We start from the raw sequence: 12921 nt of genomic DNA, 5'->3' as shown, positions 1-12921 counted from the left end.
TCTCATCAGCTCCGCATCAACTCTTGCCATACATTCTATCTTTGGCACAGGCAGGTCTGGCTCATGCTTCCATCAAGGTCCACTTGGCAGCTATTTCCAGGTACAGAAGAACAAGATCGGGCCCTTCTCTACTATCAGCAAGGATAATAAAGCAATTCCTGAAAGGACTGTTTAGAGTTTTTCCGCCAGTTAGGCCCCCACCTCCGGTTTGGCACTTGAATGTGGTCCTGGCTCAACTGATGAGATCGCCATTTGAGCCAATACATAGGGCGGACCTGAAGTTCCTATCATGGAAAGTGGCGCTTCTTCTGGCACTCACATCTGCAAGGAGAGTAGGAGAACTTCAGGCTTTAACTATCAAAGAACCTTTCTTGCAGTTCAAGAATGATACATTGATCCTACGAATGAACCCCAAGTTCATTCCGAAGGTACCGACAGACTTTCATCTTAATGAACCGGTGGTTCTGAATTCTTTTTTTCCTCGGCCTTCCACTCAGGCTGAGAGGACACTTCATTCTCTGGACGTTCAGAGATGTCTGAAATGTTATCTGCAACGCACAGCTGGATTTCGGAAGACGCCCCAGCTGTTTGTGGCTTTCGGGGCCCCAAGAAAAGGATTTCCTTTGTCAAAGCAGGGAATTTCCAGATGGATATCGAGTGCGGTCCGTTTCTGCCACCAGGCGGCAGGCAAGCCGTTGGAAGGACAGGTGAAGGCGCACTCCACAAATCGATCTCATCGTCAACAGCGCTGTTTGCTGGAGTATCGATAAAGGATATTTGCAGAGCGGCCACCTGGAGCAGTACTCACTCATTCACGAGGCACTACTGCCTGGAGGCGGCTGCAAAGGGGGATTCGGCTGTTGGACAAGCAGTCCTGAGAAATCTCTTCCAGTAAGAGGTGAGCTTTCCTCTCTTCCCTCCTCCTGTTTTTTCAAACATTTCGTTTATTATGCTATGGTTACTGATTTATTGTTGCTATGATGTATAATATCATTGGTTTATAATGGTTCTATAACTATGCACGAAATGTTTGAGGTATGCTAACTGCTATCTACTCTGATACAAGCAATGGGAATCTATGAAAGTTCCAATACTGGAGTAAGAAACAAGTTACTTACCTGTAACTTTAGTTCTCCAGTATTGGTAACTTTCATAGATTCCCATGCGCCCACCCGCCTCCCCTGGGAAAGCTCACTTCTGGGCTAGGTGATTATGTGGCAAAGCAACGGCTACGAAAATCTGAGGCTCTGAGCTTTCTCAGGAAGGTTCCACAGGGTGAGGCTAATCTGATTGGTTGCTAATGTGAGTTTGGGTATTTTTACATAAGGACACCTATAGGCTACAAAATATAATGAGGCCTAGGCCTAATTTTTTACTTTTTACACCTATTAGGGTGTATTTACCTAAGTATATATTTATATATATATATATATTTATTATTACCGAGGCTCCCAGTCCGACGACGGGGAATGATACAAGCAATGGGAATCTATGAAAGTTACCAATACTGGAGAACTAAAGTTACAGGTAAGTAACTTGTTTCATCCAGTGCATCTGAAGCCCTTAGGAGGAAAGAGTCCAGAGTATTAATGGACACACCTCCATGTGTTGCCAGATTAGATTTCCGTTTCCCCATCTGCGAGAAGTAATCTGTTACAACTGGGCAGATGAGGACTACCACATTAGAGGGGGAGGCCAAGCCCAACCTCTGACAGGCGTGGACGGACCCGCCCTTGGTGGAGCGTCCCGCAACACGTGGTCGCGATGATGTTAATAAGCACCTCCTAGTGCGAAAATGGCACTGCAGGGGACCAGGGAGTCTGGGAGTTGAAGTCCTCCCCCGGCCCGGTCTCTGTGTCGATGCTGCTTGTGGCTTACTTATTTATTTTGTCAAGACATATTTGTGATTTTAAAGAAATATTTCTTACATAAACCAGTGTCAGCAGCAACCTTAAAGATTGCTAAGTTCATATATGCCTATCTCTTTCTAAGTTCATCGCAAGAGTACATCGTCTTTTCCTTGTGACTCACAAATGCATCTACTGGAGAAAAACATCACATCGAAATCATTATTATATAAAGTCAGTTTTCTTTAATGTCCATAATTACTGATTTATGCGTTTGCCACCAACTCAAGAACATTCTAATTCTGATTTTCGAAAAAACATTATGAGTTACTTGTTTAGTGTTTACACCATTCTCCAACCAGTTTCCCAGTCTCTTGGTCTTCCAAGACTAGTTTGCATCTTTATGTTCCTTTCTATACCATCTAGACATATTCTTTCTGTCATCTTCATGTTAAGTGTATACCATTACTGTGTTTCTGAAATTATGAATCTAAATAGTCATTTATTTCATTGTGGACATTGCTGAAAACTTATAATTGGAAAGGATGATGAAACCCCTTCCAATTCCTTTCTGTCAGCAACTCGTCGTCCGTTCTTCTAATACATTACGTGCAGTCCATTTGATCTTCCTTGACTGGTTGTTTGCCTTAAGTGTATGTTTTCACATGGGCATTTCATGATGTATACATCAATGCATACAAAAAAGGTACTGTCACATGTAAAATTCCACTTACTGCTTATGTAGTTTCTTGATGTAAGAAATATTTTCAGTCAAGATTCACAGACCGATCTGACACAGTTGACTACAGTGTTGCTAACACAAATGAAGGTGCATCTCTAAATGGGGCTTTCTGTCTCTACAGATCCAGGTAAGTACTGTGCCTGTCTGAATGATTTGGTTTGTGATATCCCCCACATTTAAGTAGCCATCACTGAGTTCTGCCTCATAAGTCTCTGTGATAGAGTTCAGAAGACTTAAGGGTGATGTTAAATGATAGTCAAAATTCAAACATTAAGCAGCATGGAACATTGTAAGGAACATAAAGATCATCTGAGTAAGGAAAGTTTCAGGCCTTCACATTAACCTTTTGGGAGAATCCAGAACTAGATTGAACTAGCCAGTGACGCATATGGGTAGAATAGGGAGCTTAAAGGCACCTTCTGATTTTGAAGCCTGGCGTTGGTACCTGATGCTTTATTTCTTTCCTGCCCCCTTTTGGTGTGATAAAACATGTTACTTGGAAGTTAAGGGCCTCATCAGGAGGTCCCTTTTAATTCCAGTGGTGCTGGTAACACCAGTTACTGGCCCATTTGGAATTAGGAGAGCCTCAAGAAAAACACAGATCTGTTTTGATTTACCTAGTTATTTGATCTGCTGAACAAAGCTGAAATCTCTGCATGAAACTCCACTGGAAAGGGAGTGAATCAGACCAAAAACTACTGATTCTCCCTTAATTCCTCATTTCTAAAGGGATGCTCACATTCCCATCTGTTATCAGCCAGTAACTCTGCCCGATGGAGTTACCAGTTATAGGTAACTTGACGGGGCAGAGCTGACTTGTAACATTACTGTGATACTCATTTTTAGATATTGGGCTGGTGGTTAATTAGGGTGTGAGCCCTAGTGAAGCAACAACCACAATCCTTGCCAGACTGAGGCACAGGACAACCATAAATTAACCTGTGCTCATCCCTCTGGTAGCTCGGCAGAGAGCAGTCAGGCTTAACTTAGAGGCAATGTGTAAAGTATTGGTGCAACAGTTAAAAAAGTAATAAAGTGAAAAACACCAAACAAAAAGGATCATCAAAATAGAAAAATAGAGTAAAATGTAATAAATAAAACAAGACCAAAATGACAAAAATCAAATCAGAAGAACAGAAGTTATGTATTTTTTAATATTTTAGAAAAAATAGCCCCAAAAAGCGCCAACTCGGGATGTCTGGTCACGCTAGACCAGGTAACAGTCACACTTCCAGGCCGTCGGTGATGGAGCGCAGGTTGGATACAGTCACCAGGTTTAGGCGCGCTGGAATTTGCCTTCATAAAGTCTGTGCCAAGAGTACTATTTGCATTGGAGGTGGCTGCAAGGAGCAGGGAGAGCATCACTGGAAGCTGTCAGTGTAGCATGAAGAGCGTCACGGGCATCAGGCATCACACACAGGCGTTCCTGGAGCTTTGCGTTGCGGGTCCATGGGGCGGTCGATGCTGTAGTGAGACGAGTCATGCTGACGGAACTTCATGCTAAATCACAGTGCAAGAGGCAAGGTCTTGTTGCAAACAGACCCTTTTCCGGTTGCAACGAGTCCAGCAGCTTGATTTCAGCTCCCTGAGCCCCCCAAAGGATCCAGGACCTGAGGGGCACCACTTGGGGGTCAGGAACTCACTACACTGGGTCCAGGGGATGGTGAAGGATGCTTGGGAGCATGTTATGCCCGAGGCAAAGATCACAAGGCCAGCAGAATAGCCCTTGGGGTCACTCTGTTTTCCTGGGTTCAAGATGAGGTTGCAGGTCCAGTTTTTCCTCTCCAGGCAAGAGGGCAGCAGGTCAGCAGAGCTGTTTCTTCAGAATAGCAGACCAACAGAGGGGAAGTCATTGCAGCAATACAGCAGTCCTTCTTCCTGGCACAGTACCCAGAGATCCAGAAGCATACCGAAGAGTTGGTATCGAATGTCCCCTTTCATACCTTGGTGCCCAGGTTTTGGAAAGTGGAAGAAACTTTTATATGGTGGCTTTGAAGTGTATGGAATTTCCTGCCTCCCTGGGCTCCAAGCTGGCTGCAGTAACAATGTGGTGTTGTTAGGCTTTTGTGTGAAGGTGAAACAGGCTATTCAGCTGTAAGTGGGGCTGTGCTCAGTTCCACCCCCAGCCCTGTCAGCAGATGCTCATCCAGGCACACCTATTTGCTCTATTGTGTGACTGTCTGGGAGGAATTCACAAGGTTTAACTGTCAATTATATCAAGTAATGTAACCCAAGACAGGCGATAGATAACAAAAGGGCTAAGGTTAGGAAAATGCCAACTTTCCAAAAGTGGCATTTCCAAATTGTATTGAAGATCTGACTTTAGCATTAAATAGGGTTAATCATTACAATTCCAAAGACACCAAACATAAAATAACCACCACCAGCCAATTGGAAATTACAGCTTATTAAATGTGATAAGGAATTCCCAATGTTTTCCAATGGGAAGGGTAGGCCTCACAGTAGTGAACACCGATTTTAGGAGTATTACACTGGCAGTACTTGTAAAACTTAAATATGCATGTCCATACTTTTAATTACGTAGCACCCAGACGTCAGGGTTACCTGGTGCCAACCTTAGGGTGAGCACATATATGTAATAAAAGGGTAATTTAATACTTGGCAGGGGGATTTTAAAGCCAAGTGGACTTGTCAGTTTAGAACAGCATTCATGCTGCAGTGGCAGGCCTGGGAAGTGTTTTACGTGGGTGGCACAATAAGTGCTGCAGGTCCTGGAATGGCATGGGGAGCAATAAAACGCTGGATTTAGGCCTAGATCTCTGTACTGAGGTGAATGTTTGATAGTGTTCAGCATTATGCCCATCAATTGTTCTTTCTGCATTTGTCACCCCGGGTGGGCCGGGTATGCCCCATTGTGGGTCCAGTGCTCTTCATGCCACTGGACTCAAGCTAGCCTGGCTGATGAGGGGTAATACCCAGAAACCTGTCCCAGGATGCTAGTTTCTGGCCCCGGAAGGATCTGGTCTGGCAGTTCGGACAGATTTGCATATTGCCGGGTTTGAACTGGATTGGCATGAGGAGCAAAAAAAATAGTTTTAGGCCTAGATCTCTGTACTGGGATGTATGTTTGACACTGTTCAGCATTCTGTCCATCAGTTGTTCTTTTTGCAGGTCCACTGGTAGAATTTTTTTTACAGGTCCTGGGTATATGGTATACCACTCTACAAGGGGCTTACATGTAATTTAAATATGCCAATTGTGTAGAAGCCATTTGATCATGTTTAAGGGAAGTGAGCAAAAGCATTTTAGCACTGGTTAGCAGTGGTAACGTGCACAGAGTCCTAGGGCCAACAAAAAGAAGTCCAGCAAAAATGGAGGTGAGGCAAAACGTTTGGGGGGAAGACAGCCCTAAGGCTGACTGGTCTAACACTCATAATGATGCCCTGATAGTCGGCCCGATTCAGTTGGTTTTGCGACTATGGTAATGAAGACATTTATCAATCTTGAATATTCATTTGGCCAGCAGCATTTACCCCATTTTCGCAGTAACTACCTGCCTAAGGTAAGGGGCTTTAAGAACAGGAGCCACACAGATGGTATTCACCCTGGACACCAACCTCATTCTCAAGGACAACAACAGCCTGGACCCATCCCAGTACGGCTTCCGCAGCAACCACAGCACTGAGACCACCCTCATCGCCGCCACCGTTGACATCAGGATCCTTATGGACAAAGGAGAAACAGCCGCCCTCATTCTTCTGGACCTATCCGCAGCCTTTGACACGGTCTTCCACCGCACCCTAACAGCACACCTCCATAATGCCGGAATCCAAGAGAAGGCCCTGGCCTGGACCACATCCTTCCTCTCCGGCAGAACCCAGAGCGTCCGCCTCCCACCCTTCCGCTCCAGGACCACCGAGATCATCTGCAGCGTTCCACAGGGATCTTCCCTCAGCCCGACGCTGTTCAATATCTACATGGCACCACTTGCCTACGTCGCACGACAACATAGCCTCAACATCATCTCCTACGCCGACGACACCCAGCTAAACATATCCCTCACCGAAGACCCCCCACCGCCAAAACCAACCTCCACAGAGGAATGAAGGCCGTCGCCGAATGAATGAAGGACAGCAGGCTGAAGCTGAACTCTGACAAGACGGAGGTCCTCATCCTCGGCCCCACCCCATCAGCCTGGGACGACTCCTGGTGCCTACATCGCTAGGAACAGCTCCAGAACCCACCGACCATGCACGCAACCTGGGGGTCATCCTTGACTCCACCCTCTCCATGAGCAAGCAAGTCAATGCCGTCTCTGCGTCCTGCTTCAACACCCTCCGAATGCTGCGCAGGATTTTCAAATGGATCCCCTCAGACACAAGAAAAACCGTCACCCAGGCCCTCGTCACCAGCAGACTGGACTACGGGAACGCCCTCTACGCAGGAACAACTACCAAGCTACTGAGACGGCTGCAACGCATCCAGAACGACTGATCCTCGACGTCCCCCGACGCAGCCACATCACACCCCACCTAAGAGGCCTGCACTGGCTCCCCGTCGACAAGAGGATCCCCTGCAAACTCCTCATCCACGCACACAAAGCCCTACACAACACCGGACCAGCATACCTCAATGACCAACTCAGCTTCTATACCCCCACCCGCAGCCTCCGCTCTGCCAACCTCGCTCTCGCCACAGTTCCAAGTATTCTGGAAAACCACCGCTGGCCGCACATCCTTCTCCCACCTCGCCGCCAAGTCCTGGAACGCACTCCCCGCCGACCTACGACAGACCCAGAACCTGCTTGCTCTTCAGAAGACTCCTCAAGACCTGGCTTTTCGATCAGTAGCAGCCCCCCCCCCTCAGCGCCTTGAGACCCTCATGGGTATATAGCGCGCTTTACAAATGCTTGATTGATTGATTGATTGATTGATAGCCAAGAAAACCAAGATGACTGGACAGCAGCTCTTTTCACTAAACTCCAAAACTGCTCCAACCTGCTTGAATATAGGAGAGAGCTGAAGAGACACCTCCTAAAAGCTCTCAGAATCCGGCTACTCCTGTAATGCCTTGTTAACTTTATCTTTGATTTTGACACTGTACAGGGCTCTGATGTCATTCAGCTATTTAAATTTTGTGCTATAAAAAAAAATCCTACCCATCGCATTATTACAATATTTTGAAGGTAAGCACACATAGGTAATATATATGTTACATTCTTAACCTCTCCTATAGGTGCCTTGACAATACATATCTGTGCAAGGCACCCTAGATATTGTAGTTAAATCCCTATAAGGAAATCCAGCTTGTGACAATGCCCCCTTTTTTGGTGTCGGATCCTGTCAAAGGCCACCATGAAATTGGGTGACGTTAGAAATTGTCGAAAACCTCTTGACCATTCTGTAATAATACTAAACAATATGGGTGTCATAAGCAGTTGTGCACTTTCACCAGATTGGGAGTCTATTGTCATTGAGGTCTTGTGCAGTTGACTAGTTTAAGCAATAAGATACATAGTTGCATTACTTCTTTTCAAGAATGATCTAGTCAACTATCTTCTTGTGTGAGGTTTGGGTTCTTGGGATACATCAGAAGCATTCTCCTTCAACTGATTATGCTATTACTGCCAAGGGAACTGGATGAATACTTATGAGGTCCTCAATTGATTCTTCCTGGTCCTAAAGATGACTACAAAGTATAACTTGGGAGCACGGAAAGGTTTGTACTACACAACTAAGAATGGAGTTACAATTGAGCCAACGTTTGCCTTGATGAGGGGTAGAAGGCCTAAATCCAGTCTGGATGAAAGAATTAATTAGGAGTGATGAGAATTTGCAATGAGAGCAAGCTAAGAATCAAAGTGATTTAGGACCTGGAGATTGTGTCAAAATAAAGTCTGGTCAGGAATGACTGAACCAAAATGTGTGGCCCATTCAAAGTAAAAATACGACAAGACATGTTTGTGGTTTTGATGAAAGGAGAGAAATGAACTCATAGGAGATTATTTTTTTATGGAAAGAAGTGAAGCATGGAAAAGGGTGAGTAGGAATGTTGTAACAGTTTTATGATAATGGAAGATGAAGAAGCTTTGGATAGGGTAGATCAAATATGAGTGGGACGGTGGATGCTCAGAACCCTAACACAAACGTAGCAGGTGGGGATAAGCGGAAGAGTGGTGTTGATGAGAGACACAATGTTTTGATGAAAAAAGATTAGGATTGACCATCCAAGGGACCTGCGGTTCCAAACACCTCTTGTATATTTGCAAGAATATGTAATTTGTATAGAGAAGGGAATGAGATATTTTATACCTTCGAAACATGCTATTCTGTGTTTAGTAATAGATTCTCAAGTAACTATGCTCTATCTTTGTTGTGGATTGAGAGAGGGAATTCCAAAGCCTGTTAGTTCTGCTAACTGGCAAAGGACCACACTCTGGTTGCTTAACCTATAAAGCTATTGTTTAACTACAGCTACAAATATTCTGTCATTACAACACCAATCTACAATAAAAATTGCTTCACCAATCTCTATATAATCAACATAAGTATATAGTTACACTTGCATCCACATCCATTTACCCAGACTTATGTTATGATGTAGAGGAAACAATGTTTTTGCCATGCGATATAAGGCATGCAGTACAGTGGTTGTATACATCTAAATACAGGACTACATGATTGTTTAAGGCATCATTATAACAGCCTCTGGAATGAGTGATTGTATATGAAGGTTCGCTAGTATTAGTTTGAAATCTGGTACTGATTTTCCTTTGATCCATTGGAGTTGTCCCTGAGGCATTTACCTTTCCTACTTTATTATTTAATTTGCTGTCTTATTAAATCAAGTATCTGTTTTGACTCCTTCGTTTGTATTGTTTGTGAAAAGCCAATAATTTGTTTGATTTAGCTAATCGCATATAGATAGATGTGTTTTACTGTATATGAAGCATTACTGTAGTGTGGTTTAATCAAACACAATTTAAGATGTTGGTCTAACTAGCTAAATATTTATAAAATGGTGAAATCGTTAAGTGATCGCTTATATAGACGAATCTCTACTAGCACCCGTCCTTTAACAGTTGTCTATTCCACTCCATAATTTGTGATGAATAAATAAATATATGCAGGAGCCCAAAGTTTCCACTTCCTGCTTCTTTTTTCCCCTACCCTAGAATTCCTGACTCTATTTGGCTCTTGCAGGTCAGTTTTGTTTCCTGCTTTCTCCCTTTGCAGCATTTTGGTCCCATCTTTTTCATACCCGTTCTTTTTCCCTTTCTCCCTTTTGCTCTGTGGCAGTGATGATACGAAATATACATCGGCCCCAAAAATGGGCACAAGCGCCAATCACCGGCGCAGTTAAACATTGTTCTTAGACATGCCCTTTGCTTTGAAGCACACGAATTAGCCGCAATCACTTCGAACTAATAGACCGTTTAATGACCGCTAATTTTGAGTGTTGTAACTCAATATGGCATAATGTTAAAAGCAAAGGCTAAGCAGAAAGACAGACTAGGGACAGTGTAGAACTCGTGTGAATGTACCACACTCTAACACGCATTCACACGCTTCCGTTTTCTCTCTCTCCCCCCCCCCCTCTCTTTGTCTCTCTCTCTCCGCCTCTTTTTTTGGCCAGACTCGAACTACTGATAACTTCAACTTCTAATTACATACCAAAAACCGGTGTTTAAATAATTTAACGTTGTGCTGCCTATAGATACGCTTTATCTCGATTTTCTGTTTACGTTTCCCCCACTCTTACCAGCTTCTGTTCTATTATAGGTATCATCTGGTGCCAGATTCTAGAAGGACAGCTGGACGAAGCCGAACAGCAGTTGGAATTCCTTCGTGAAGTTCAGCAGTCCATTGGAAAATCTAAGGTCAGCCACAGATGTGGATACAGTGCTGTTGAACTTTGCTTTTCAACTTCTGCGACCTTCCTGGGCAGTTTTATTGATCAATTACCCTTTCCACAACCCTCAGCCCCGCCTCCATATAGTTTAGGGGTTCTTGAACAGTGAAAGCTGAGCTGATTTTAGAGTAGTTTGGCGTGTCACCTAGGCCTAGAAGCAACCAGGCCTGTATGTTTTATTTCGACTTCAGGATGTGAAAGAGGGTGGGCGAGGACTGGTATTAAAAATAAATAATGCATGTTACCTTACATCAACTAGACCTAGGGCCTTGTTTAAAGTTTGACAGACTGGATGCTCAGTTAAAACGTGACAGTTATCTCATCCGGCCTATTATAAGGCCGGATGAGATAACCATCACTTGTTATACCGCAAATGGGACATCCACCACGTCTATGGCACATTATCCAGTCAGCCAAACCATGAATAAGGCCCTTAGCAATGGCGGTTCCTTTCAATGCACTAAAGGTTTGTTGGAGGCACTCCATTGTTTGACGGCATCCCCCAAACGTTTAAAAATGTTTGTTTTATAGAATGGGAGTTTTCTCCCAGGCTGTGGTGACCATTAACAAACAGACGGTGAGGGACGGGAAAAATGAACGTTACAACGTTCACCTTAAATAGGGTAGACGATATAAGGTCCTTCCTCCGACGACCTCTTCTCTGTTGTGGCATCTTTTGATGGAAGTATTCTGATGACAGAGCCAGTCAGAATAGTTCGTTTTTGCCCATCTCTAAATGAGTCGGGCGTACCGGGGGTTTGGTGAGTGTAATGTTGGACCTCAGGCCCACATCATATAAATAATGGACACCGACTTCAGGAGGGTTAGTGTAATAACTGGCCTCAAGCACGTGCACCCGGGCCCTTTTATTGACGGGGCCACGTCACTCGTGGCACCTGTGATGGATGGGTGTGGGGGTGCAGTGTGTCCAGCCCTTGAGGGAAATGGCTGGGGTCACAGCTACCTGTGGAGCACTAGACCGGCTCCCGCAGGACACTACATTCCTCCCCAACTTTATTGAAGAACAAACAAAACATTAGTCCAACCTGTGGGGATAAAACTAATAATTAAATACCACAGTGTCCATCAGTCTCTCGAGTCAGGTAGCAGAATGATATCAGACATGGGCTTGGTGACCTTGCTTGCAGCAGAACCTGCTCGGCGGGCGCCCGTAGTTTAACCTGAGGGGTTCAGGACACAACCCCTGGCTTGGAGACGTCCGCTGCATACCGTTAGCTCTCTGACGATGACATGTCTTGCATGGCTTCCACTTTGCTGACGTCGGTGATGGTCTGCGGTGAGTTCTAACAGTTCCTTTTAGGCGGTTGCATCGTGAACATGGATAGAGTCCCAAGTGAGAATTCACTGAGGTGTTGCTGGACCGACTGTCCCTGTTGAACTGCTTGGCGGTGACCGTTAACCTGTCGGTGGGGCAATGTCTCTTCTCGCTCTCCCGCCTGGGGAGGTCCATCGTCGGGGTTTCTGCGGGACTGTTGGAGGGCTGCGCTGGGGGCCGCTTGTGTGCCGTCTGGTGGCAGCTGCAGGACCGCTGAGGAGCCATTACTTAGTCACACGCACAACCCTCACAGGTGGATGAGTCTTTGCCAAGACTTGCACTCGCTGCCACGGTCCTGGTGTAGGCCAGGTTCACAGGTGACTTTTGATTTCTTTTAGTCGGCAGGTGTGGCAACAGTGTCGGACTCCAGTCCATCTGTACTCGGGAAGTGGTGTTTGACGCATGTCGTGATGGCGGTTGCCAGTCATGCGGTGAGTCAGAATGACAGGTGGTGGTGACTTGCTGGGAGAGTTTGGATGAAACAACACAGGGTCCTGGCTGTTCACAGTAAGGCTGAGCCAAATGTACCAAACAAACAAAACAATTGCCAATACTGGATAAACTTAAAAAAACCGTCAAAGAAAGACCTTTGTGAAACAAACGCAAAAGTCAGTTTTTTAGTCACTAGTCAATAATTCAGTTTTTTATTTAATTCACTAGTTGAACATTGCAATTTAAACCATATCAAAACTTAGGTGTGCATATATACGTAATTAGAAAATTGCACATATCAAAACAACAGCTATATACATATTTACAATATACAATTATTAAACATCCAACGAAAAGCATTCATACTTCATTCACACAACTATACAAGGAAACAAAAATAATAAGGCCTTTTGTCAACTGAAGTAGAGAAAACCTATAACTGATATTATTTTCCTAGTCAAAAAGATTTTCAGTTTTATTAAGTCAAACATAATTTCATATTATAAGAGAAGGAGAATAAGTCATTAATCATTATTTATAGTTGACAAAAGAGTCCAGTCAGTTTTAGTTCAGGTCAACGCGTTTCAAACTCCTGATGGCGGGGTTCTCATCAGGACCAACCATTTCTTGTAAATTCTGTCAATGACCAAGTTCGTGGATGGTAAATAATCGACAGTATTGCGATGACACTA

At 44.5% G+C, this 12921-nt stretch overlaps 1 protein-coding gene across 1 annotated transcript in view; it reads left to right on the top strand.

Moving 5' to 3' along the window:
* Positions 1-12921, top strand: part of TTC21A (tetratricopeptide repeat domain 21A) — a 465179-nt gene that overhangs the window by 158720 nt on the left and 293538 nt on the right. The window contains exon 10 of the mRNA XM_078663200.1: positions 10332-10429. Within this exon, the coding sequence (XP_078519326.1) occupies positions 10332-10429 (98 nt within the window). The remainder of the gene's footprint in view (positions 1-10331; positions 10430-12921) is intronic.

The sequence above is a fragment of the Lissotriton helveticus genome, chromosome 10 (assembly GCF_964261635.1).
Source record: "Lissotriton helveticus chromosome 10, aLisHel1.1, whole genome shotgun sequence".
NCBI classification, from domain to species: domain Eukaryota; kingdom Metazoa; phylum Chordata; class Amphibia; order Caudata; family Salamandridae; genus Lissotriton; species Lissotriton helveticus.
Note: the sequence above shows the minus strand (reverse complement) of the source record. Positions and strands in the feature narration are given on the sequence as shown.